General features: G+C 40.8%; 1 protein-coding gene across 1 annotated transcript in view; it reads left to right on the top strand.

Moving 5' to 3' along the window:
- The window catches only part of LOC129561121 (uncharacterized), a 183,306-nt gene that overhangs the window by 54,559 nt on the left and 101,348 nt on the right, over positions 1 to 27,399 (top strand). Inside the window, 6 exon segments of the mRNA XM_055433524.2 lie at positions 11,310 to 11,502; positions 13,236 to 13,363; positions 19,491 to 19,691; positions 20,406 to 20,527; positions 22,379 to 22,607; positions 26,135 to 26,337. Of these exon segments, the coding sequence (XP_055289499.2) occupies positions 11,310 to 11,502; positions 13,236 to 13,363; positions 19,491 to 19,691; positions 20,406 to 20,527; positions 22,379 to 22,607; positions 26,135 to 26,337 (1,076 nt within the window).

Below are 27,399 nucleotides of genomic sequence, written 5' to 3'. Positions count from 1 at the left end.
CAGGGACTTTAAATATTTAATTACCTGGTGTACTTAAAATAGGACATAAAAACTGGTACAGAGCCAGAGTATCGAAAGGGCCCACAGAGTACACTCCATCTACCTTTCTGATACTGACAATTAGCCATCAACACAAGTAATCATCTGCCCTGTTTACAAAAAGTAAATGACACATCTTCTGAGAGCCAGCATATAATGACTGCTTAAAATTTGTAGATAAATGGATTCTACCCAACAACTGATTACTGAACAAAGTTTTTATAAGAATGAATAGATAGGGAATAAAAGATTGGGACCCATTGGTTCCATAGTTCAAATGACTCATGAATATAACAACTAAGAAAAAAATACATATATATATAAAACAGCAAATGTTGGTAAGGATGTTGCGGAATTGTAACTCTTGTGTATTGTTAGTGTAATGTAAAGTGGTACAACTGCTTGTGTAAAACAGTATGGTGGTTCCTCAAAAAATTAAAAATAGAACTATCTTATGTCTAGCAATTATATCCTATGACCAAGGGCAAAGGGAAGCTGCAACAAGATGGTAGAAGGGTTGCGATCACATTTAAAATAAAACCTCATACCAGCCAGAGATGCTTGGAGCACACAAACAAAACTGTGCATGCACCAGGACCAAGGAAAAGTAGCAGTGACCCCACAAGTGATGGAGCCACACCTGCCTTTGAGTACTGAGGGCCTCCTGTGGAGGCAGGAGTCAGCAGTGGTCTGCCGCGGAGACAGATGCTCTATCAACAGCAGTCCTGGGAGGCGCTGTGTGTGGCATAAGTCCTCTTAAAGGAGATCACTGTCAGCACGACTGTAAAGCCACCGGGGAGGCACCGGGGCGGGGGGGTGGGGGGCGCAACTCACAAACTGGAGAACCATTCTCATGCTGCTGCGAAAGTTCTAAGCCACACAACAGACTTCCCAACCTGGGGACTTGGAGAAGGGACTGAGTATCCCCAGGGACTCTGACTCTGAAGGTCAGCAGGATTTGATAACAGAACTTCCAAGGACTGGAGACACAGAAACTCTTGGAGGGCACAAACAAAATCTTGTGCATACATGACCCAGAAGAAAGGAGCAGTGACCCCACAAGAGACTGAGCCAGACTTGCCTGTGTGCTAGGGAGTTTCAGGCAGAGATATTGTTCAACAGTAGCCTGGAATGGGGTCAAGGGCACTGACTGCAACAGTCCTGGGAGTCCCAGCATGTTGGAGTAAGTCTTTTTGAAGGAGGTTGCCATTGCCATTGTCCCTACCATAGTCTGGCCTCTGGCCAAACTACAGGGAGGGAACACAGCTCCTCCCATCTGCAGAAAATTGGATTAAAGACTTACTGAGCATGGCCTTACTCACCAGAACAAGACCCAGTTTTCCCCCAGTTAGTCCTCCCCAGTCAGGAAGCTTGCACAAGCCTCTTATCCTCATCCATCACAGGGGAGACAGAATGAAAACCACAATCACAGAAAACTAACCAAGCTGATCACATGGACTGCAGCCTTGCCTAAATCAATGAAACTATGAGCCATGCTGTGTAGGGTCACCCAAGATGGACAGGACATGGTGGAGAGACAAAATGTGGTCCACTGGAGGAGGGAATGGCAAACCACTCCAGCATTCTTGCCTTGAAAACCCCATGAGCAGTATGAAAAGACAAAAAGATAGGCTACTGAAAGATGAACCCCCTAGGTCAGTAGTTGTCCCATATGCTACTGGAGAAGATCAGAGAAATAGCTCCAGAAGGAATGAAGAGGCTGAGCCAAAGCGGAAACAGTGCCCAGCTGTGGATGTGTCTGGTGGTGAAAGTAAGTCTGATGCTATAAAGAATGATATTGCATAGGAACCCGGAATGTTAGGTCCATGAATCAAGGTAAATTGGAAGTGATCAAACAGGAGATGGCAAGAGTGAACATTGACATTTCAGGAATCAGTGAACTAAAACGGACCAGAACAGGTGAATTTAATTCAAATGACCATTATGTCTACTACTGTGGGAATAATCCCTTAGAAGAAATGGAATAACCCTCATAGTTAACAAAAGAGTTCAAAATGCAGTACTCGGATGCAATCTCAAAAACAACAAAATGATCTTGGTTTGTTTCTAAGGCAAACCATTCAATATCACAGTAATCCAAGTCTATGCACCAGCTACTAATGCTGAAGAAGCTGAAGTTGAATGGTTCTATGAAGATCTACAAGACCTCCTAGAACTAACACCAAAAAAGAGATGTTCTTTTCATCACAGGGGACTAGAATGCAAAAGTAGGAAGTCAAGAGATACCTGGAGTGACAAGTAAGTTTGGCCTTGGAGTACAAATCAAAGCAGAACAAAGACTAACAGAGTTTTACCCAGAGAAGGTGCTGGTCATAGCAAACACCCTCTTCCAAAAACACAAGAGACAACTCTCCGCATGGACATCACCAGATGGTCAATACCAAAATCAAACTGATTATATACTTTGTAGTCTAAGATAGAGAAGCTCTATACAGTCAGCAAAAATAAGACTGGGAGCAGACTGTGGCTCAAATCATGAACTCCTTATTGCAAAATTCAGACTTAAATTGAAGAACGTAGTGAAAACTACTAGGCCATTCAGATATGACCTAAATAAAATCCCTTATGATTATACAGTGGAAGTGATAAATAGATTCAAGGGATTAGATCTGGTAAACAGAGTGCCTGAAGAATTGTGGACAGAGGTTCATAACATTGTACAGGAGGCAGTGATCAAAACCATCCCCAAGAAAAAGAAATGCAAAAAGGCAAAATGATTGTTTGAGGAGGCCTTACAAATAGCTGAGAAAAGAGAAGTGAAACACAAAGGAGAAAAGGAAAGACATACCCATCTGAATGCAGAGTTCCAGAGAATAGAAGGAGACATAAGAAAGTCTTTTTAAGTTAACAATGCAAAGAAATAGAGGAAAACAATAGAATGGGAAGGATTAGAGATCTCTTCAAGAAAATTAGAGATAACAAGGGAATATTTCATGCAAGATAGGCACATTAAAGGACAGAAACAGTATGCACCTAATAGAAGCAGAAGATATTAAGAAGAGGTGGCAAGAATACACAGAAGAGCTATACAAAAAAGTCTTAATGAACTGAATAACCACAATGGTGTGATCACTCACCTAGAGCCAGACATCCTAGAGTGTGAATTCAAGTGGGCCTTAGGAAGAATCACTACAAACAAAGCTAGTGGAGGGGATGTAATTCCAACTGAACTATTTAAAATCTTAAAAGCAGATGCTGTGAAAGTGCTGCACTCAGTATGCCAGCAAATTTGGAAAACTCAGCAGTGGCCACAGGACTGAAAAAGGTCAATTTTCATTCTAATCCCAAAGAAGGGCAATGCCAAAGAATGTTCAAACGACCATACAATTTCACTCATTTCACATGGTAGCAAAGTAATGTTCAAATACCATCAAGCTAGGCTTCAACAGTGTATGAACATAGAACTTCCAGATGTGTAAGCTGGATTTAGAAAAGGCAGAGGAACCAGAGATCAAATTACCAATATCTTGAATCATAGAAAAAGCAAGGGAATTAAAAAAAAAAACAGCACATCTGCTTCATTGACTACACTAAAACCTTTGCCTGTGTGGATTACAACAAACTGTGAAAAATTCTTAAAGAGATGGAAATACCAGACCACCTTACCTACCTCCTGAGAAACCTGTATGCAGGTCAAGAAGCAGCAGTTAGAACCAGACATGGAACAAAAGACTGGTTCCAAATTGGGAAAGGAGTACATCAAGGCTCTATATTGTCACCCTGTTGATTTAACTTATATGCAGAGTACATCATGTGAAATACTGGGCTGGATAAATCACAAGCTGGAATCAAGATTGCTTGGAGAAATATCAGTAACCTCAGATATGCAGATGATACCACAGTTGTGGTAGAAAGCAAAGAGGAATTAAAGAGCCTCTTGATGAAGGTGAAAGAGGAGACTGAAAAAGCTGGCTTAAAATTCAACATTCAAGAAACTAAGATCATGGCATCCAGTTCCATCACTTCATGCAAATATATGGGGAAACAATGAAAACAGAGACAGACTTTATTTTCTTGGGTTCCAAAAAAACTGTGGAATGTGACTGCAGCCATGAAATTAGAAGACACTTTCTTCTTGGAAGAAAAGTTACGACAAGCCTAGACAGGTTTGTAGGTGCCCAGTATGCTACTGGAGATCAGTGGAGAAATAACTCCAGAAAGAATGAAGGGATGGAGCCAAAGCGAAACCAATACCCAGCTGTGGATGTGACTGGTGATAGAAGCAAGGTCCGATGCTGTAAAGGGCAATATTGCATAGGAACCTGGAATGTTAGGTCCATGAATCAAGGCAAATTGGAAGTGGTCAAACAGGAGATGACAAGAGTGAACATAGACATTCTAGGAATCAGTGAACTAAAATGGACTGGAATGGGTGAATTTAACTCAGATGACCATTATATCTACTACTGTGGGCAGGAATCCCTTAGAAGAAATGAAGTAGCCATCGTGGTCAACAAAAGAACCCGAAATGCAGTACTTGGATGCAATCTTAAAAACAGCAGAATGATTTCTGTTTGTTTCTAAGGCAAACCATTCAAGTCTATGCCCCAACCAGTAATGCTGAAGAAGCCGAAGTTGAACGGTTCTATGAAGACTTACAAGACCTTTTAGAACTAACACCCAAAAAAGATGTCCTTTTCATTATAGGGGACTGGAATACAAAAGTAGGAAGTCAAGAAACACCTGGAGTAACAAGCAAATTTGGCCTTGGAGTATGAAATGAAGCAGGGCAAAGGTTAATAGAGTTTTGCCAAGAGAATGCACTGGTCATAGCAAACACCCTCTTCTAACAACACAAGAGAAAACTCTACACATGGACATCACCAGATGGTCAACACCGAAATCAGATTGATTATATTCTTTGCAGCCAAAGATGGAGAAGCTCTATGCAGTTAGCAAAAACAAGACTGGGAGCTGACTGTGACTCAGATCATGAACTCCTTATTGCCAAATTCAGACTTAAATTGAAGAAAGTAGGGAAAACCACTAGACCATTCAGATATGACCTAAATCAAATCCCTTATGATTATACAGTGGAAGTGAGAAATAGATTTAAGGGACTAGATCTGATCAATAGAGTGCCTGATGAACTCTGGACGGAGGTTCGTGACATTGTACAGGAGACAGGGACCAAGACCATCCCCATGGAAAAGAAATGCAAAAGAGCAAAATGGCTGTCTGAGGAGGCCTTACAAATAGCTGTGAAAAGAAGAGAAGCGAAAAACGAAAGAGAAAGATATAAGCATCTGAATGCAGAGTTCCAAAGAATAGCAAGGAGAGATAAGAAAGCCTTCCTCAGCGATCATTGCAAAGAAATAGAGGAAAACAACAGAATAGGAAAAACAAGAGATCTTTTCAAGAAAATTAGAGATATCAAGGGAACATTTCATGCAAAGATGGGCTCGATAAAGGACAGAAGTGGTATGGACCTAATAGAAGCAGAAGATATTAAGAAGAGCTGGCAAGAATACACAGAAGAACTGTACAAAAAAGATCTTCACGACGAAGATAATCACGATGGCGTGATCACTCACCTGGAGCCAGACATCTTGGAATGTGAAGTCAAGTGGGCCTTAGAGAGCATCACTACGAGCAAAGCTAGTGGAGGTGATGGAATTCCAATTGAGCTATTTCAAATCCTGAAAGATGATGCTGTGAAAGTGCTGCACTCAATATGCCAACAAATTTGGAAGACTCAGCAGTGGCCACAGGACTGGAAAAGGTCAGTCTTCATTCCAATCCCAAAGAAAGGCAATGCCAAAGAATGCTCAAACTACCGCACAATTGCACTCATCTCACACGCTAGTAAAGTCATGCTCAAAATTCTCCAAGCTAGGCTTCAGCAATATGTGAACCGTGAACTTCCAGATGTTCAAGCAGGTTTTAGAAAAGGCAGAAGCACCAGAGATCAAATTGCCAACATCCACTGGATCATGGAGAAAGCAAGAGAGTTCCAGAAAAACATCTACTTCTGCTTCTTTGACTATGCCAAAGCCTTTGACTGTGTGGATCACAACAAACTGTGGAAAATTCTGAAAGAGATGGGAATCCCAGACCACCTGACCTGCCTCTTGAGAAACCTGTATGCAGGTCAGGAAGCAACAGTTAGAACTGGACATGGAACAACAGACTGGTTCCAAATAGGAAAAGGAGTGCGTCAAGGTTGTATATTGTCACCCTGCTTATTTAACTTATATGCAGAGTATATCATGAGGAACGCTGGGCTGGAAGAAGCACAAGCTGGAATCAAGATTTCTGGGAGAAATATCAATAACCTCAGATATGCAGATGACACCACCCTTATGGCAGAAAGTGAAGAGGAACTCAAAAGCCTCTTGATGAAAGTGAAAGAGGAGAGTGAAAAGGTTGGCTTGAAGCTCAACATTCAGAAAACGAAGATCATGGCATCTGGTCTCATCACTTCATGGGAAATAGATGGGGAAAGAGTGGAAACAGTGTCAGACTTTATTTTTTTGAGCTCCAAAATCACTGCAGATGCTGATTGCAGCCATGAAATTGAAAGATGCTTATTCCTTGGAAGGAAAGTTATGACCAACCTAGATAGCATATTAAAAATCAGAGACATTACTTTGCCAACCAAGGTCCGTCTAGTCAAGGCTATGGTTTTTCCCATGGTCATGTATGGATGTGAAAGTTGGACTGTGAAGAAAGCTGATTGCCGAAGAATTGATGCTTTTGAACTGTGGTGCTGGAGAAGACTCTTGAGAGTCCCTTGGACTGCAAGGAGATCCAACCAGTCCATTCTAGAGGAGATAAATCCTGGGTGTTCATTGGAAGGACTGATGCTAAAGCTGAAACTCCAATACTTTGGCCACCTCATGTGATGAGTTGACTCACTGGAAAAGAGTCTGATGCTGGGAGGGATTGGGGGTTGGAGGAGATGGGGCCGATAGAGAATGAGATGGCTGGATGGCATCACCGACTCAATGGACATGAGTTTGAGTGAATTCTGGGAGTTGGTGATGGACAGGGAGGCCTGGCGTGCTGTGATTCATGGGGTCGCAAAGAGTCGGACACAACTGAGCGACTGAACTGAACTGAACTGAAGACAGCATATTAAAAAGCAGAGACATTACTTTGCCTACAAAGGTCCGTATAGTCAAAGCTATGGTTTTCCAGTAGCCATGTATGGATGTGAGAACTGGACAATAGAAAAGCCTGAGTGTGGAAGAATCAACGTCTTCAAATTGTGGTGTTGGAGAAGACTCTTGAGATTCCCTTGGATAGCAAGGAGATCAAGGTAGTCAATCCTAAAGGAAATCAGTCCTGAATATTCATTGGAAGGTCTGATGCTGAAGCTGAAGTCCAATACTTTGGCCACCTGATGCGAAGAACTGACTCATGGAAAAGACCCTGATTCTGAGAAAGACTAAAGGCAGGAGGAGAAGGGGACAATAGAGGATAAGATGGTTGGATGGCATCATCAACTCAATGGACATGAGTTTGAGCAAACTCTAGGAGATAGTGAAGGACAGGGAAGCCTGCTTTGCTGCAGTCCATAGGGTCGCAAGAAGTTGAACACGACTAAACAACTGAACAACAGATGTCTAGCAATTCCACAAAGAAAGGATACATAGTCTGTGCAAAGGACCTGTGGCCAGAGAAGCATGGTACCCAGAGGAAATCAAAAGAATACATGAATGGCTGGGACACAGTAATCCAGGTGGAAAGTGTTACAAAACAAAAAGTAACCCAAGGGTTCTCAATGTTGGCACTATTGACATTTTGGGCCTGATAATTCTTTATTGTGAGAGACTGTCTTGTGCACCCCTGGCCTCTACCTACTAGATGCCAGTAGCACCTCCCCCAAGTTATAATAACCAAAAAGTCTCCAGACATGGCCAAATGTCCTCTGAGGGCAAAATCACATTTGGTTCAAAACCACTGGAAAGAGATAGGCAGGGAGCAGACCATGTAGGTCCTTTTATGGAGTTTTGTTTTGTACTATGAGCAATGGGAAGCCTTTAGAGACTTTAGATGTTAAAGGGGAGAATGGATAGCGTAATCTAAGCTCCATTTCTAAAAGATCCTCTGCTAGTAGTGAATAAAATGGAGGGGAGAATAAGCCCATGCCAGAAGGAAAGTGGACAGACCATTTAACAGGCTAAACCAGTTTAGAAGCTGCTAGACTAGTTCTAGTGCCAGATAGTGACAGCTTGGACTAGGGTGGTGGGTGGTGGAGATGCAGTTGGATGGATTTGAGACATAGGAAGTAAAATCAACAGGACTTAGTGACAGATTGGACATGTAGGGTGAGATAGAAAGAGACATCTGGAATGATTCGTGCTAGAGGAAGTAGATGGGTGGTGGTGCTATTTACTAAATGGGGAAGCTGGAGGTAGCCTAGGTTCATGGGGGAGAGCACATGATTTGACCATGTTAAAGTTGAGGGGCTTTTGAGATGCCCAGGAACAGATGCTAAATAGATAATTGGATATGTGGGTCTGGAATTTTAGGAGGTCTGGATTGGAGATATAAACTGGGGAGCAAATGGTCTAAAGATGGTTATCTCAGCTGTGAAAGTGTACAATTCCAAGTGAAGGACTAGGAGCTTGAGTGTGGGCCACTATTTGATGACCTGATAATGAAGAAATTACTGAAAATTTGTGATAGCAGGAAAAATGTGGAGTCCCAGAAAGCCAGCACAGAAAATGGGTCAATAAGCAGGGAATGCTAAACCATGTCAAATCTTCCTGAGAGATTACGTAAAGATGACTATAGAAAGTCTACTGGATGGTCATTGTTGGTCTTTGTAAAAGTGGTTCGGGTGGCTTGATGGAGACAGGAGCTAGATGGGAATGGGTGAGGAGTAGGAGGTGAGGAGGAGACAGATGATGTTTTAGGATGGGTTGGACTGTGAGAAGGAGGGACATAAGGTGGAACCTGGGGAAGGGTATGAGGATATTTTAAAATAAGAGGGCCAGGAGCATGTATCAGTGTCAGTTGGGAAATGTCTGGTTGAGATGAGTTGGATGTCCAAGGAGAAGAGATGCTTCAGAGCGGGAGGGAATGACCTTAGTGAAGGGGAGTGTAATAGGCCCCTACAGTGCAGAGGGAGCAGTAAAGAAGGGGCAAGCGTGGTGGGCTTGTGTGTGAATGGAGAAGTGGAGGGGTATCAGCTGAGACTGAGGGAGGCTGGACACTGGGAGTGTGGAACAGGGTAGAGGAGTTTGAAATTATGAGAGTTATTATGAGAATAATGATTCCCAGGAAGCAATAGACCCTTGGTCATCTAAAAATAAAATTATGATTGGACTACTCAAAACTTGTGTTAGTTTCCTAGGGTTGCCATAACAAAGTACCACAAAGTGAGTGGCTCACAACAGCTGGGAGAGAAATTTATTCTCTTACGATTCTGGAAACAGTCCAAAATCAAGGTGTCAGCAGGACCATGCTGTCTCTGAAGGCCCCAGGGAAAATCCTCGTTACCTCTCTGGCCTCTGTAGTTGCCAGCAATCCTTGGTGCTCCTTGGCTTGTAGATGCATTACTCCAGTCTCTGCCTCTGCCTTTATGTGGTCTTCTCTCCTATGTGTCTGTTTCCAAATTTCCTCTTTTTACAAGAACACCAGTCATTGGATTGAGGCTCACCTTAATCCAGTATGACCCCATCTTAACTTGTGTACATCTGCAAAGACTATTTCCAAGTAAGGCCACATTCACAAGTTTCAAGTGGACGTGAATTTTGGGAGGACACCAAATCATGAGACTGTGTTAATGCATTTTAGAAGTATTTATAAGATTAAGAGAAATAGCTGATTATAGATCTTAAGGGCCTCATATATATGTGAGGTCATACATGCACATATGGTATCATATGCAACAAACCTTGTAGTGTCTCCACTGTCCCCGTGTGATAGATGAAGAAATGGAGTCTAAATTCTAAGTGACTTGCTTAAAGTGAGGTCCTGGCAGAGTGCATGCATGTTTAGTCACTTCAATCATGTCAGAATCTTTGTGACCCTAAATGCTGTAGCCCGCCAGGCTCCTCTGTCCATGGAATTCTCCAAGCAAGAATACTGGAGTGGCCATGGATGGGAATGGCAACCCACTCGAGTATTCTTGCCTAGAGAATCCCATGGACAGAGGAGCCTAGGGGGCTACAGTCCAGAGTGTTGCTAAGAGTCGCACACAATTGAGCATGCATGCATACATGATGATGAAGATGAATTTTCTATTCTTACTTAAAGCCCCAACCACCAAAGCCATGCTTTTAATCTGGGTATCACGTGGTACCTTATGCCATGTGGTGAGCCCTCAGAGAAGCAAGCAAATAATAAATTGTATTTCTTGTAAAAAAAAAAAATGTTCTTTTCACTGAATCCACATTCTTCATTAAAAAAAAATTTAAATCACGTATTTATTTTGTTGCCATTACTATTGGAGTCAGATGTAAAGAATATTGCCAAGTGTGATAACAAGGAGTTTACCATATGTTTTTTTATTAGAATTTTATGGTTTCTAGTCTTACATTTAGGTCTTTAATCTATTTTGAGTAAATTTTTATATATAATGTAAAATAATGGTCCAGTTTAACACTTTTGCATGTGGCTGTTCATTTTTCCCAATAAGGAAAAAAGAACTAAAGATTGTCCTTATCTCATTGTATATTAATGCCTCTTTTGTGGTAAATTAATTGGCCATATGTGTGTTGGTTTATTTCTCAGCTCTATATTCTGTTACATTTATCCAGTTTTTTTATGACAATGTCATACTGTTTTGGTTACTATAGCTTTCTAATATAGTTTGAAATCTGGGAGGGGGAAAGAATACTGGAGTGGATTGCCATGCCCTCCTCCAGGATCTTCCCAACCCAGGAATTGAACCCACATCTCTTACACCTCCTGCAATGGCAGGCAGGTTCTTTTACCACTAGCACCACCTGGGAAACCCCAGGACCTAAACACAGGTACTCTGACTTCAGAGACTACCTTTATCCCTTGGCTCTATTGTCTACCTTTTCCCAGATAATCCTGAATTAATTATAAAATTAATTATAAAATTTAATCAACTGGTTAATCTATCCATCTTAGGAACTACTCTTTCCTGACATTCTTTGTTGTTATCTTTTTCCCTACATATAGCTAGCTCTTTATACATTCATCATGTCTACAGTTCCATGCTGACAGCCCACTGTGTGGGAACAGAAGCCTGCCATTTTGTCCATTTGAGCTGGCAAAATATTGCTCTCCCTGTTCAGGTAACTTCCAGGCTTGGCTTTCTTTCCCAGGTCCAGAGCATCCAATTCATGGAGTTCTCAGAAGTGGAGAACCAGGATGACTACTACAGCATGGATGCTAGTTACATCCACACCCAGGACCAGCAAGGAGTATATGTCATGTATGATGAAGCCTTGAATGATCTGAAGGACCTAGAGACAGAACTGCTGCTTGTGGCCAGCCATTACATTGAGAGAGAAAAAGGTCAGAAGTCAGATTTTTAAAAATCAACCAGACAAAAATCAACCTATCCAAATGGACAAAAAATGCTAAGGGCTCTATTTAATACCTCCCACCTCAAAATATAAACACATATATAATAGTATCAGAAAATTCAATAAGCATCCCCAACACACACCACTCTAGAAAAGATAAAGTTTTGTTTCAAGCTCAAGTCCTCCATTTGTTGGAAACTGTAACTTGGTTATAGTTCTTATTATTGTTTAGACTCTACTTGTTGCCCAGTAGCATTTCTGCCTTACGTACTAGGTGCAGGGCCCTGAGGGAAGCAAGGTAAGCAAGTGAAATTAATAACTTTTTTTCTAAGTGACAATAAAAGAAATAATTGACCTTGGGGAAACTACAGTTAGAAGCAGAGATATTTCTGAGTTCCTAAGAAAAAAACCATCAGGATGCAAGAAGACCTGGCTAGGAAAATGTCAGACAAGTCCCAGAGAGAGAAATCATTAGTCAGGGTAATCAAATAACCCATAATCTGTATTCTCTCTTTCTTTTGGCATCACTCAAATTTATCCAGTTTTAGAAATCAATGAGGTAAGAATATTCCTGTTGGAATAATATGACGGCATTAGTATTCCATTTGGAAAGAAATTAGAGTTTCTAGATGAATTATAACACCTAGAGAGAAATTTAGCAAGAGATTGTGCTATTTTGTAATATATGTAGACTTTAATTAAGGATAATTCATGTTCATATTGTTATAAAATGCTGCTCTAAGAATGTTTGACAGTTAACCTTTCAGATCCCAGACAGAATTAATTTAGTATTAGATTGAATTCTTTGTTCTCCCTTTGCCACAGGCCATTTGGGATCTGAATCATGGGATGCAGTTATGGCATCCAACATTCCAGGGCACCTAATTTCAACTTTTAGTTTATTTTTGCTGATGTTAATTTATAATATGATGTGACTGTGTTTAGCTACTAAGAACTTACTTTGACTGAAATACTTAGTCACATGAGCATGTCTCACTGAACTAGTGAGTATACGGTCATTCATTGTGAAATGATTTCCCAACTGCTGCTGGAGAAATTCCTGACCAATGGCTTTCTGTTGTTCAGTACCCATTATATACTTGATAATCACCAAACCTGAAAATCCCTTACTTTTTAATATTTTGTTCTGAAACAGACTGCTTAAAATTTTAAGCAATAATAATGCTGACAATGAAAACTTACAGTACTATAGTGAGAAAATATTTTAGCTGAATAATGGCAAGGGTTACCCTTACTGATTTAAGTTAGTAATTAGCACAATTGAGAAATACCTTAGGAATTTCCCTGAAAATTTTTGACTTGGTTGGCATCAATTGATACAGCAGTTTAAACTAGGTTTGTTGTTAAACCACCAGGAACCTGTTTTTACAGAGGAGAAATGTATGTTTTGATTTTAAATTACAGGTTTGAAATTTTAGTAAATCTTTCATGTTAACTGAATTTTGGTTTATATTTCTAAAATTAGTCTTTTAAAACTAAAAGTAAAAACAAAAACCTCTGTTGATCTAGAAGTCAGCAAGTAAGAACTTAAGGCCTACCTAGTCTTGCTCATGTCTTTTTAGCCGATTCTTAGGAACCCCAGTTAGCCATTTAGTGTTTTCATTCCTGAGAGGGAGCTGACAATCTGAGGGCCCCATTTCTCCTAGGAACACCTCTGTAGTGAGGCCTGTCTCTAATCATTTTCATTCTTTTCTCTCCTAGGTCACAAAGAGAGCAGCAAGTCACATATTGACCAGGACTGGGGATGGACCCATGCAGGTGTGGACAGATTTGCTGTGCTGTATGACATGTGGACTTGGGAAGCAACTCTTCTAGAAAGCAAGCGCCAGGTATTTTTGCCTAGAAAACAAAACACCTATTAAAAACATTCTTATAAAATCCAATGTATTTTTTTAAACCCCGTGGGTCTTTTAGGGCAACACCCAATGAAGTGAATAAGTATTTTAAAAATCTTAGATGTAAATATATAATCAATTTTATGCTCTTTTCTGTGGTTCTTTGTTACAGAAAACAAAATGTGAAGGATATGGCTTCAGTTTAAGGGAAATTTGTTAGAGGGCTATATAATTTAGGCCCTTTTATGACATGTATGCTTTTAGTGAGAATGTGTGATGATTCCATTCATGTTCATTGTGCTGTCAGGGACAGGCCTCACTTTGCTAAATGCAGACAGACTGACAGACCTTATTATGGTCTTTACAAGGGTAGGCCACATGTGGGTGGGTGAGAGCAGCTGGGCAAGGATTTCCAGAAATGGAAATGACAGGATTTGAAGACTAGATGTTGGCATGAGAGAATGAGGGTGGAATTAAAACGACTTCCTCAGGCTCAGGGAGGAGGCTGTTAACTGAAACAGAATGGAAGAAGAGGGGCCTCTTTAGACAGGAAGGTTTTTTTAAGTCTGGGACACAAGGCATGTGAGCAGAGTCTGCTCAAACCCAGGTGTGAATGTCTTCCCAGGTGGCACTAGTGGTAAAGAATCTGCCTGCTAATGCAGGAGACCTAAGAGACATGGTTTCCTTCCCTGGATCAGGAAGATCCCCTGGAGGAGGGGGCATGGCAACCCACTCCAGTATTCTTGCCTAGAGAATCTCATGGACAGAGGAGCCTGGTAGGCTACAGCCCATTGGGTCACGGAGTTGGACACAACTAAAGCAACTTAGCATGTACCCATGAATGTTTTACGGGAGCTGTAGGTTTGAAGTTTAGGAGCAGATATGAGCTGAGGTATAGAGGTGGAAGTCATACCATAGTAATGTATCAAAATGAGTAGTAAAAGAGATGTCTGAAATGGGTCCCTGGGAACACTGACATTTAAGGGGAAGGTCGTGGGACAAGAATCCATGAGAGGAACAAGGAGTAGCCAAAGAGACTGCAGCAAAAAGAAAAGGATAACATTAGGAAAGCCCACAGAAAGAAAAGAATCTTAATTAGGAGAGGATGATTACCTGTGTGGAGAACAATTGAAACATAAAGAAACGTGAGCCCTAAAAACCAGGCAGTGGGGTTAGCTGTCAGGCAGTCGTTGTTAGCCTTGTAGGACCCTCTCAAAGAGCAGCAGAGTGGAGACCAGGTTACGGTGCACTGTGGTGTGGTGAGAGGGTGTGGCAGTGGCAGTGTCTTCTTTGAGTTGTTTTTCTAGTAGAGGGTTGACCATTTCATCCACTCTCTGCTCTGTGACCCATGGAGATGCCGATCAGCCAATTTGGGAAAACAGCTGGCTAGGCTTACAGGGTGCAAGCCATAGCTTCGAAAATTGTTCCTCTTTCCAAAGACAACTGACCTCTAGAGTGTGCGTCTGGACACTTGATCTGTCAATTAGAAGCTTATTGTTATCAACTGAGTAAATGGGAGATTGAGCCTCATAGTATAGAAACTGGAGAGGCTGCATTAAATGTAAGTAATACAAAATCCTCAAACTCGACATGTTTATTGGTCCAGACATGAGTTGTAGGCAGTATCCCTTTTCTGTGCTCTCCCCATCTCTGTTTTCAGTTCTTCTAGGCCTCCTATGGAGGACTTGATGGTAGAGAAGAACAGAAAGGTAGAGAGTAATAAACCAATTTCTCCTCACTTTGGCCTAGTGTTCATTCTGGGCTAAGTTACCAGGGCTGTCTACTAGTTTCTTCTATGGTACATGAAAATATTTTAACTTAAAACAACCATTGAACATAATCTCCCTCCTTTCTACCCTGAGAATAAGTTCCTTATAGAAACTGACTTATCTGTGCCAAAACCTGGAAAATGTAGCCTTCCAAATCAATTTCTAGAATCCCAGAAATTGTCACAAGAGCCTGTTTTTAACTGATACACCAGACTTTTATCTAGAATACAATTGATTTCCCCCAGTACTGATTCTACTGCTAAGTGTCTTCAGCTGTTTTTGATTGTTAAATACATTAGAATCACTAAAGTTAAAAATTGCTCAAACACATTCAGTTCAGTTCAGTTCAGTTGCTCAGTCGTGTCCAACTCTTTGCGACCCCATGAATCACAGCACGCCAGGCCTCCCTGTCCATCACCAACTCCCGCAGTTCACTCAAACTCATGTCCATCGAGTCGGTGATTCCATCCAGCCATCTCATTCTCTGTCGTCCCCCTCTCCTCCCACCCCCAATCCCTCCCAGCATCAGACTCTTTTCTAGTAGCTTGCCTTAAATCCTTCAAGTAACCATATTATATAAACTGCTCATAAAAATAGAGCTGGTATGAATTTAGGTGGATTAAGAGACTCAGGAGCCAGGCATCAGCTGTGCCAGTTCCTAAGTGACATTTATACCAACTGCTAATGCTCTCCACTGCCACCAGAGGACACATTTTCAGGATAATTTGAATTAGTGTTTAGAGTACTCAGAAAGGTGGGGGGCAGAAAATTCTGTGACAAAATGTGTCTGACACTGATTTTCTCTTTTACACTTTCATTTGACCTAAAGTACTGCAAGGAGATCCAACCAGTCCATTCTAAGGGAGATCAGTCCTGGGTGTTCATTGGAAGGACTGATGCTAAAGCTGAAACTGCAGTACTTTGGCCACCTCATGCGACGAGTTGACTCACTGGAAAAGACTCTGATGCTGGGAAAGGTTGGGGGTGGGAGGAGAAGGGGACCACAGAGAATGAGATGGCTGGATGGCATCACCGACTCGATGGACATGAGTTTGAGTGAACTCCGGGAGTTGGTGATTGACAGGGAGGCCTGGCGTGCTGTGATTCATGGGGTCGCGGAGAGTCGGACACGACTGAGCGACTGAACTGAACTGAACTGTTTTTAAAAGTTTTTTTAAATCCAAGAAATAAAAAGAGGCTTAGGTTAAAAAAAAACACAGTATGGTTTGAGATTATTCATTCTGGCTCTTTTCTATTTTCTCCAATGTTTGATGCCTACCATCAGTGTGCACCACACATTATTTTGCCTGCAAGTTGGCCCTTGACATACACAGGTGACATTTGACAGGCTAGGAAGACTTCTTAGACAAATGCCAGTCCAGAGTTCAAATGGAAATGAGCCAGTTAGCAAACAGATATAAATAGAACCTGTGAGGTGTAAAGATCACGGCCCTACCCCTGATGAGAAAGAATTCATAATAAAATTATGCAAAGGGCCATCTGAGAGCTTTTCAAGGTGGAGGGCAAAGCTTGAAAAAAAGCTTTTCAGTTTAAAAAGAGCCGCATTTTCCTTCTCAACAACTGGGGGTGCCAGGTAAAATATGACAATATTTGTGACATACTAAAAAAAGTATTGGTTGTTTATCAGCAATTCAAATTTAATTAGATGACCTGTATTTTTATTTGTTAAACCTGATAATTCTACCAACAACAAAGTGATGATGGCAGCTTAGCACCTGCCTCTGAAACCTGGTATCACCAGATTGGAATCACTAGCAAGAACCCTCCCTACAATCTTCCCCTGCCAAATAACCAAACAATATGGCTCATTGTACAAAAGCAGGTCACAGCAATACAAATTCTATAAACCAGCTCCTGGGATTGCCCTGGTCCAGCCAAAAGGGTTTAATTTCATTGAGAATGATTTAGGGAAGTTACTGTTTCTTTCTTGATCTTCCCCTAGGCTATTGAGTGACAGCCTTCTTTCCCCATCACTCCTTTGTTCCTGCTTTGTCTTCTTCTATTTAATAACTGAATGCTACTCTAGCTCTGTGGATGGAATAAGGTCATTTAGATCACCCTGCTGGCTTCATTTTCCCTGAGGCTCACTTAAAGACTAGGGTTCTGCACCTTTCTTCATTTCACACTCTGAGGTGTGTGAGTTTTTAACCTGTGGAGCACACTCTGTGTCCTAAGCTTTTAGCTTCTTCTGATGTTATCCTTTGTATACTAAGGTTGACCCAAGTTCCCGTGGACCAGTGTTTCCCAAAGTGCATCCTGCAAAACTGGATGCTAAATAAAGTGCCCCAGGCTTTCCCTCCTTGAGCCTTAGCATTGAATAGCCTTCAGACACTGGACATCTTTTGCTAAGGCAGTATTTGATTCCTAGGCTTCTAATTGATTTGCAAATGTTTGCCTTCTTGGGAGCCTCAGGAGTTATTATTGCAAGATGGAGCCACTCCCGGCTTTTCCTGCCACTTGGGTTCTTTTACTTCCTCCTGAGCTGTCGCCACCTATATTCAAGCAGTGCTTACACCCTCTCAGTTCTTTCTGTTCTTTCATTCTTAGCTATGGACTCTACACAATGAAAGGTGCTCTTTATTTCCTTTTAGGAAATTCCGTAGTTTGTTAAGAAGTAGGCTGGCTCCCAGGCCTCAAACCACCAGGAAAACCACTACCCAAGGAAACAAAAAATGCTCTAATGTGTCTCAAAGTGTGCTTGGCTATCAGGTTGGCAAAAATTGCAGACTCAACAATCTACTCCTTGCTATCAACTAAGTGAACTCACTGGGCACACCTGTGTCTTTGGTGCTACAGCCACCCTAGGAGGCCTTTCAGAAGCATGAAGCCTGCTTTAGAGGAGTGGGTAAGAGAAGACTGAGGAGGGGCATGCTGAGCTGAAATTCTAGGGATGATGTTGGATTATACGGGCAGAGGAAAGGAATCCATTGCATTGTGAGACTGGTGGGAGCAGAAGTTCAGAAGCTTTCAGCCAGAGTTGATTTTGTCCATCAGGTGATATAGACTCAGTGTTTAGGATCTAAAGGCTTTTCAGAGACCATTGGAAATATGTGCTATCTGAGAAAAAGAAAACATGCATTACATGGAAATATGAAAAGAAAATACAAAATAGATACCAACAAATGCTTAAATGACATGTCCATAAAATGTGAAAACTTTGAGTACTTAGAAACATCTCATTAATGTGAAAATAATTTATAGATCAGATTTTCTCAGTTCATAAAAATCCTCAAGTACATACTACCCAGAAATCTGTCATCATTAATGAAATGTATTGCTCATAGCCAAACAATTTGAAAAGCAAAATTATAAATATCATTTAACTTTTTTACCAAATAAATTGATTAGGATATGAGTTTTAATATATTTGATATAGTATGGGACAGGGTCTCCAAAAGTAAGTGTGTCTAAGGCCTATGAAAGTTTTAAAACAACCCAAAAAGAGTAACTACATTGTTCAGAACTACTTGCATATCAGCTCTTAGGTATCTGCTTGGGATTCCAGTCCAGTGAACTCTGAAGAGCTTTTTCTCATTAGCACCATGACTAATTATATACAAATAAAATTTACACGCAGAACAGAAATTCCCTAAGTTCATAAACAAATGTAAAAACAAAATAAAGACTGTATCTTTCTGAGTTTCTTCAACAGTTAGTGTGGGGAAGCCTTCTTCAGTTTTTAGAAAAGACTTGTGAACTTTAGTAAAACAGAAGCTTCCCAGATGCTTTTGAGAGTTCTGTACATAGGCCCTTCCGAGTGGAGTCTGATCTGGAATAAATGCCTTTATATTTAGAGGGGACTTGCACCCTCCATTTGCCATTCTGACCCCTCCTCCACCATTTCTATATATGTGACACTTAAATAGGCAAGCTATTAAAGAGAAGGTGTCATAAATGGGGCTGATGATGTAGAAGAGGGGTGGAGCCTACTTGCCCACCTTTGGTAATAGAATAAAATAGGGGGAGGAGAGTGGGTCTGTGGGAATAGGTGTTGAAGATAAACGTATTTGATGAAGTGACACCGAATGCACTGTCTCATTGGAACTTATAATTGTTAGATGTTGTATTATTCATGATATTACTCCCCTTTCATGTGTAGAGAGCAGAGGAAGAGGGGACAGAGGTGCAATGAGTGCTTTTTCCCTCGCCCTCCCTAACTTGGTCTATGATGCGCTGGTGCTGCGTCTGCCCACCCAGGGCCAATACCCAGAGATGCAGAGCTGTCTCCCTCCTATTGATGGTGGGGGGCTTTCCAAAGCATGGAAATGGTTGGGAGCTCACCTTTCTTCCTTTGCTGGGCTCTGTCCCCTGACTATAAACCTTATTTACAGCTTCTTGACAGTTACTTTGAAGCCTACCAGCATGCATTGGACCCAGAGGAGAGGTTTGCCTTAGCACAAGTGATCACAGACATCATGCACAGGTGCCCAAGGTTTGACTTCAGTCATCCTTACTTCATTAAGGCCTACCAAGAGGAATGCATCTGCCTGAGGCTTCACCTGCAGCTGGTGAGGGGCATCCTCAACCAGCACGTGAGTATATTTGGTTTTTTGTTAAGATTCCATGTGGGAAGGGGATGGAAAACACAGGTGAAAACTGAAAACTGTATTTTCCTTTCAGTACCAATTCAGAATCTTGAGTTTCCTAGGACAGCATGTACACAATGTTTATTTGTAAGTTTATTTGCATTGTTGAATTCCAAGCATAACTACAGTCTTAAAGGGAGGTTTCCAGTCCTAATTACATTTAATGATCCACAAAGAACTGACAACCTATTTTCATTCAATCACAGTTTATCTATAGTGAAAGGACTAAGCCTACCCCTTTGTAAGACATTAAATGTGTAAAATTATATTTATTTTTTAAAAGGTTGCAAGTATTTCTAGAACACTATAGGAAATGGTCACAGTCTGTGACTTCCAGGGAAAAGCTAATACAGTTCCTTAGGCCTGCTTAAAATTTTTTGCTTGTAGTCAATTATTTTATAGAAAGAAGTTTTCTTGTGCCTCTTAAGATTCCCTAAAGCTGTTTGCCTTTGCTTTTCCTGACTGATCCTTGCCTCAGACTAAAAAACAACCATATCTCTGTGTGAAGGAATCCCTAAAACTCATGTCTGGGTGAAAATTAGTCAAATAATGAAGATACGCAAAGGGCTGATGTTCTGTTCTTCTCATGCCAAGGCTCATAACTCACATCCATGGGAAAGTTTAACTTTTCTAATTTTAACTTTTATGTGACATTTCTAGATAGAGAGTCAGCGTGAGTATGTCCGGAGGCTTTGGCAAAAAGGCCATCCAGATGCTACCAATACATTTGGACTTCCCCTTAACATAATTTGCAAACAACTTATTTCCATCAACAATAGCTGGTAAGTTGGTGTTGTCTTTAGACATTTTACATTTAATTTCTGGATAATTTAAGGGTATGCTGTTAAGTATACTACTGTTCTACAAAGCACCACTCAAGTATTTGGTGATGAGAGAAGTAAATATAAAAGGCATAGAAGAGGGATTCCTTTGTGAACTTGATATTGATTCACTTTGAAAATAAGGAATAGAAGGCCAGAATTCACACTTATGCCCCTGGATGCAGAATCTTCATTCCCATGAGAAGTCCAAAAAACCCAGTTGCTCTTAGAATGCTCTCAAAGGATTTATTCGAGGTGCCATACAAGTCAACATATATGAAACATGGATGTGCTTAAAATTTTTCAAAAAGGAATTTCTTTTTTCTAGCAAGTGTCAGCAGAAATGTTTCTGCAGACTCATCTTATGACCCCTACCCCACCTCTTTAAGTAGTAGGTTGAATTTCCTGAGATCACCCGGAGAGAGTACATAAGATCACCTCCTTGATATGTGGTGTGATTCACCCTCACTGTGCCTTTCCAGGCTTTGAGGGTACAGAGGAACCAAGAAGCTGGTGACAAGCTCCAAGCTGGTCTGGCGCTTTAGTTCGATGTAGGTATAGAAAGGCCCTTGACTTGACTGATACTATATCCTTTATTTCCAAAGGAATAACCCAGAGACAGGTATTTTATTGTTTCTGGCCTCATTCATTTATAAAATATAACATTTTTATGGCAAACATGAATGATTCCAATAGTTGTATACAGAACTTAAAAACCATCTTCATTACCATTTTGGGAAGAAAAAGGGATAAAGAATCAGGTGAAAAATAGAAATAGTCATGGAAGTTATTTGTTTAATATTTAGACACTTTGAAGTTATCTTGTTCTCAAATATTTGGCTAATGAAATGTCAACAGGTTTCCCATATACATTTTTAGATTTTTTTTTTCTATTTTGTTGAGATACAATTGACATACAGCACTGTATAAATTTGAGCTTGCCAGGTCGCACTCATGGTAAAGAACTTGCTTGCCAACGCAGGAAACATAAGAGATGCATGTTCAGTCCCTGAGTCAGGAAGATCCCCTGGAGGAAGGCATGGCAACTCACTCCAGTATTCTTGCCTGGAGAATCCCATGGTGGGCTACAGTCCATAGGGTCACTAAGAGTTGGACACAACTGAAGCAGCTTAGCACGTACGCATATATAAATTTAAGTTGTACAGCATAAAGATGTGACATACACTGAATCTTATTCTTACTGGCTTTTAGAGTAAACTAGGTGTTGGAGAAGACTCTTGAGAGTCCCTTGGACTGCAAGGAGATCCAACCAGTCCATTCTAAAGGAGATCAGTCCTGGGTGTTCATTGGAAGGACTGATGCTAAAGCTGAAACTCCAATACTTTGGCCACCTCATGCGACGAGTTGACTGATGCTGGGAGGGATTGGGGGCAGGAGGAGAAGGGGACGACAGAGAATGAGATGGCTGGATGGCATCACTGACTCGATGGACATGAGTTTGAGTGAACTCCGGGAGTTGGTGATGGACAGGGAGGCCTGGCGAGCTGTGATTCATGGGGTCACAAAGAGTCGGACATGACTGAGTGACTGAACTGAACTGATGAGTCGGACATGACTGAGCGACTGAACTGAACTGAACTGATGTCTTAAAAAAGTTCACATTAAAGCAAAAAGCATGTTGTGTAACCTGATGGGCTCCCTGGACAGCCTCTAAGGCCCTGTTGAGCTTCCAGTTTTTTATAATGCCCTGGATTGTAAGAGTGTTTTATTGGTCTTGAAAAATATAAGATCTGAAAACAAATTAAGTTCTTCATCATGTAAAATTGTCATTAATTATTTCTTTTCATTAAGCTCGGCTTTGAAAAACATTTATCTGCTGGAGTTCCACCCTTCCCTGGGCCTGGCGTCCTGTATCCCCAGCGCCCTCGAGCATCTCCTCAGGGAGGCCCGCCACACTTGCAGGCCCACATCAGCCAGTGCCCTCACCTCGCTGGAGAGACGTGTTTTGCAGCTGGCCCTGGATGTGTGGCTCACCCCAGCCAAGCCCGAGTCCTGGTACAGTGCACAGCTCCAGAAAGATGTAGGTTCTCTGAAGGGGTTAGGTGGGTCCTTGGCAAAGAGAATGTTTCCTCCCAGATGTTACTACTTAGCTTTGTTTTTGTTTGGCTCTATTCCCCTCCTGTTTGGCCAGAGATAGATCATAGTCCTAGGGCTTGCCAACATTTTTATGGGTTTTTTTGTTCATTTTGGTCAACGTTTCCAGTTTATCGGGGTGCTGCTACAGTTATCCTTTAAAGGGAAATGTACACAGGTAGGGGGAAAGTATTTTCTGGTTTGTTATAGTTTAACAATATATATTTTTTAATTAATTTTTTTTCTTTCTAAGATTCTTCCTAAAATGTACTGTTTTGTCCTGAGCTAAAATCTGGTATAGGAGAGACAGCTGAGTGAGGGGTCAGTGATTGGGACTAAGCTCAGCCCTGCCATTAACCTCGGTTTTCCTGATAGCGCCGTTGGTAAAGAATCCACCTACAATGCAGGAGACCTGGGTTTCTGATTTGACCTTACTCTCTGTGGGTACTTGCTATAAGATAAGGGAAATTTCAAGGCTTCAGCTGCCAAAAATATCGGTTCCACAGGTCTATCTCAGCCTCCCATCTTCTCCAGTTCAAACAGAAGTTTATTTCCTTTTAAATTAATTTTAAGTTGATCAAAAAATAGAATTCAGAGTTTTAGCAGAAGAGGAAAACAGAAAATTACCCTAAATATAACCTCTCAAATGCATTTGTAATCTTTATTTTTCTGAATTCAAGTATTCTTTATATACATATTTTACATAGTTCTTTCTAATCATATCCTTCATATACTATCTCTTGTTTTTCTCAGTTGCATCATATTATATATTCTTCCATGTTGCTAATACTCTTTATACTTAACCTTTATGACCACAAAATTCCTTTAAGTGGTGAATGATAATTTATCCAACCATTTCCCTATCAATGGGCATTCAAGTAATTTCCAATATTTTATTACTATTAAAAATTCCATAAGATATATCTCTATGCTCACAGATTTTACCATATTTTGAATCAATTCCTTTGGATAGATTCTTGGAATTGGATTTACTGAAACAAAATTTGAGTCTTTGGATACATGTTGGCAGATCACTTTCCAGAAAAGTCATGCCAAACTGTAACAGCAGTGTCTAAGGGTACCAGTTCTGCAGTACTCTACAGTGTTAGGTGTAAGCATATAATGTCTGTGCTAATATATGCATATGATACATAAAGGTGGCATTACACTGTTAATTTTCTTTCCTTGCTATTTGTTGAGATTAAATATTCTTCCAAATGTCATGATACTAGCTGTATTTTTTATGAATTTTCTGTTCTTCCCCTTAGTTTATTGTTCTCTTGGAATCCTAATATCATTCCTATCCACTTACACGAGCACTTCTTAAAAAATCTTTAACCGTTTGTCCATAATATTTTCTGCAACTATTTTCCCCAATTTGTCTTTAAATTTTTAACAGAAACTTATTTTCATATAGTCAAATCTGTTTATCGTTTCCTTTGTGATTTCTTCTATCCTAAATCCAGAAAGCCAAACTTCCTCCAGCTGTTTCATATTTGTCTTCGTTTATTCTAACTTCTAATTTCTTAAGGTTTTTATTTTATTTCAAAAATATTTAACTCCTTTCAGTATTCCACCTCGAGTGTGTGTGCATGTGTGTGTGTGTGTGTGTGAGTATGTGGTGTAAGATATGGCTCAAAACAGAATTTTCCCCACATTATTACCCATGCAGCCTACTACCATTTATTCAGGATCATTTTCACACTGTATTGTGGTACCAGGGTTTCCCTGGTGGCTCAATAGTAAAGAATTTACCTGCTGATGCAGGAGACCCAGGTTTCATCCGTGGATCGGGAAGATCCCCTGAGAAGGAAATGGCCACCCATTTCAGTATTCTTGCCTGGGAAATCCAATGGAGAGGGGAGCCTTGTGCGCTATAGTCCATGGGGTTGCAAAGATTCGGACATGATTTAATGACTACAACAGCAGCAATTATGATACCAGATTTTTTAAATATATTTTTAGTTCTCTTAAAAATTGTAGTGAATATCTGGGCTACCTACTTAATCTCTCATTGATGCCACACAGTTTTATTTTTTGTTGATTGATAGATTGTCACACTGCATGGGTTTCAGAATCTTAGTTCCCCAACCAGGGATTGAACCCAGGCTCTCAGTAGTGAAAGTACCGAGTCCTAACCACTGGACCATCAGAGAATTTCCCATACAGTTTAAATTATTATTTTTTTAAATATGTTCAAATTGAGACCTGGAAATGATAAATATTCAGATTAATCTTTTGTACTGGGACAGAAAACAGGGCAAGCAAAAGACAAGTAGGAAATTAATAAATCTCTTTATCACTTTGGAAGACTTCAGTTGTCTAGAAACTGCATCCTTGAGTAGGCAAGGCCTTTGGTAGATAAGTCTATCTACTCTTGGGACGTCAAACCAGGAAAGACAGACTAGAGGTGGTCCCCAGAGTTGGTCCTTGCTGGAAGTGGTATATTAGAGGCTAGCAAAAATGTCAGAGCAGAGGAGGAGACCAAGGCAGGAGGATGTTAAAGAACAATGTAGTAACTTCAGAAATCATCCAGGGCTTGGGTGATTTGAGCAGAGGAGCCCTGAAGAGGCAGCTTGGTATACTCTAGAACTGCTTGGAACTAGGAAAACTATATTTATTCTTGATACTGTTGTCTGACCTTAGAAAATTTCAGTGTTGCTTCAGATCCCTAACTGATAAAATGGACATAATAGTATTCGTGATTCCTAAATCATGGGGATTTTGTGAAAATAAAAATGAGTTAATATACATGAAAATACTTGAAAATTTTGAAACTTCAATTAGAGTTTATAAGAAATTATCATTATTATCATTGGTCACTAAAATACTTGAAATATATATGAGACTTCTATTTAGATCATCTTTGTCATTTCTCTCTTTATTTTGGCTTAAAACATTTATAATAATGATAATAGCAAATACTATGTACAAAGCACTTTTGCATATATTTAACTCAACCCTCTCAACAACCCTATAATACAGTTATGATTTATTAGTTCCTGTTCAGTTCAGTTCAGTCGCTCAGTCGTGTCCGACTCTCCGCGACCCCATGAATCACAGCACGCCAGGCCTCCCTGTCCATCACCAACTCCCGGAGTTCACTCAAACTCATGTCCACAGAGTCGGTGATGCCATCCAGCCATCTCATTCTCCGTCGTCCCCGTCTCCTCCCGCCCCCAACCTTTCCCAGCATCAGAGTCTTTTCCAGTGAGTCAACTCGTCGCATGAGGTGGCCAAAGTATTGCAGTTTCAGGTGCTGTTATTACCCTTACTGCCACTTTACAGATGATGAAACTGAGAGACAGTTAAATTGAGTGAATTGCCCTAAATCTCACAGCTTGTAAGTGCCAGAGCTAGAACTCAAGGCTAGGAACTCTGGATCTGGAATCTGTGCTGCTGACATATATTTCTTAATATGTTCAAATTTCTTTCTTTATTTTGTATTTTGAAAAGTATTCTGTTTTCTTTCAGCTATTTTCAGCTAAAGTGATGGGTGATCCCTTTCTTGTGGGGGAGACAGGCCTGCTTGCACTCAAATCTGCAGCAGACCAAGGACAGAACCAAGGCCAAGATTCCCAAATGCTGCTTCTGGAGATGTTTTCGAAACTTTTGGAACTCTTGACCCTCCGGCATAGGCTGATAGGGATGAGTCTGGAGAGTGTACACTTGGCACGGTCAGTAGGGGGACTCACGATCCACATGGAGGGTAATAGACTGTGGATCTTCCTACCGCAAGCCTTGCCCCATCTGTGCCCCCAGAGTAGCCAGAGTAAGCTTTCTAAATGACTGAAATGATGACCTCCCTTCCACCTTCCCACCCTCCCTGTTTTTCTTCTCAGGTCTCCCAACAGGCCTCTCTGACTACTCAGCTAGTCTGGGTTCTCCTCTAAGCACCTGGACTTTTTCTCCATTCAGCCATTGCCTTTTAATTAGGTGCTTAATGTTGGTTTATTAGTTTTCCTGCTAATGTAAGATCCCTAAATGTAAAAGCTCTGTCCATGTTGTTTTCCATGCTATCCTATTGGGTATGAAGACTGACCCTCATCAAGCACCTAATGATACTGACTGCTCAAATGTAATGGAGTTGAATAGCAGGGAAGAACCAGTGGAGGCCCTTCAGAAAGGAAAGAGTGAGTCAGTGATAGCATCCAGGTCTGGTGGAAGTATGAAATGTTCAACAGGTAGGGGGAGAGAACGCTTGGTGAGTTCTGTTTTTGCTTTGAGCAAGAGAGGATGGTAAGACATTTAAGTGAACATGTTCCCTAAACGGGAAAAATACGGAACTTAAGGATTTGTTGCAAACATATATGAGTTTTTGTGTTCTGCCCCATGAGAGTCCCTGAAGACACAGAGTCCAATTATCCACCATAAACCATGATCTAGGGCCTACTGCGTCCAGGGTCTGTACTGGGAACTTTCCAGAGTTCATTTAATTCTCAGAATATTCTTATGTTATAATAGATTAATGATGTCCTTATGATATGATAGCTTGCAAACATTTACCACCAAGAAAGTAGAGGCTCAGAAAAGTAATTTTCCTAAGATCACATAACCAGAAAGTAGTAGAAGCAGAAATCAAACTATGGGCCAAGATAATATTAACCACTATGATACTACCTCCTCATAATTTCTGATCCTTGGTCTCAGGGAGTTCACAATGTAAAAGTTACCCCTAATAAAGTTTAATATGATATTCTAGTCATATGAACAAAATACTATGGGAGCTCAGGAAGTGG

This window comes from Moschus berezovskii, chromosome 10 (assembly GCF_049115385.1).
Source record: "Moschus berezovskii isolate FMDL1 chromosome 10, NW_MosBer_1.0, whole genome shotgun sequence".
Lineage (NCBI taxonomy): Eukaryota > Metazoa > Chordata > Mammalia > Artiodactyla > Moschidae > Moschus > Moschus berezovskii.
The sequence above is the reverse complement of the archived record's forward strand: the minus strand, read 5'-3'. Positions and strand labels throughout refer to the sequence as shown.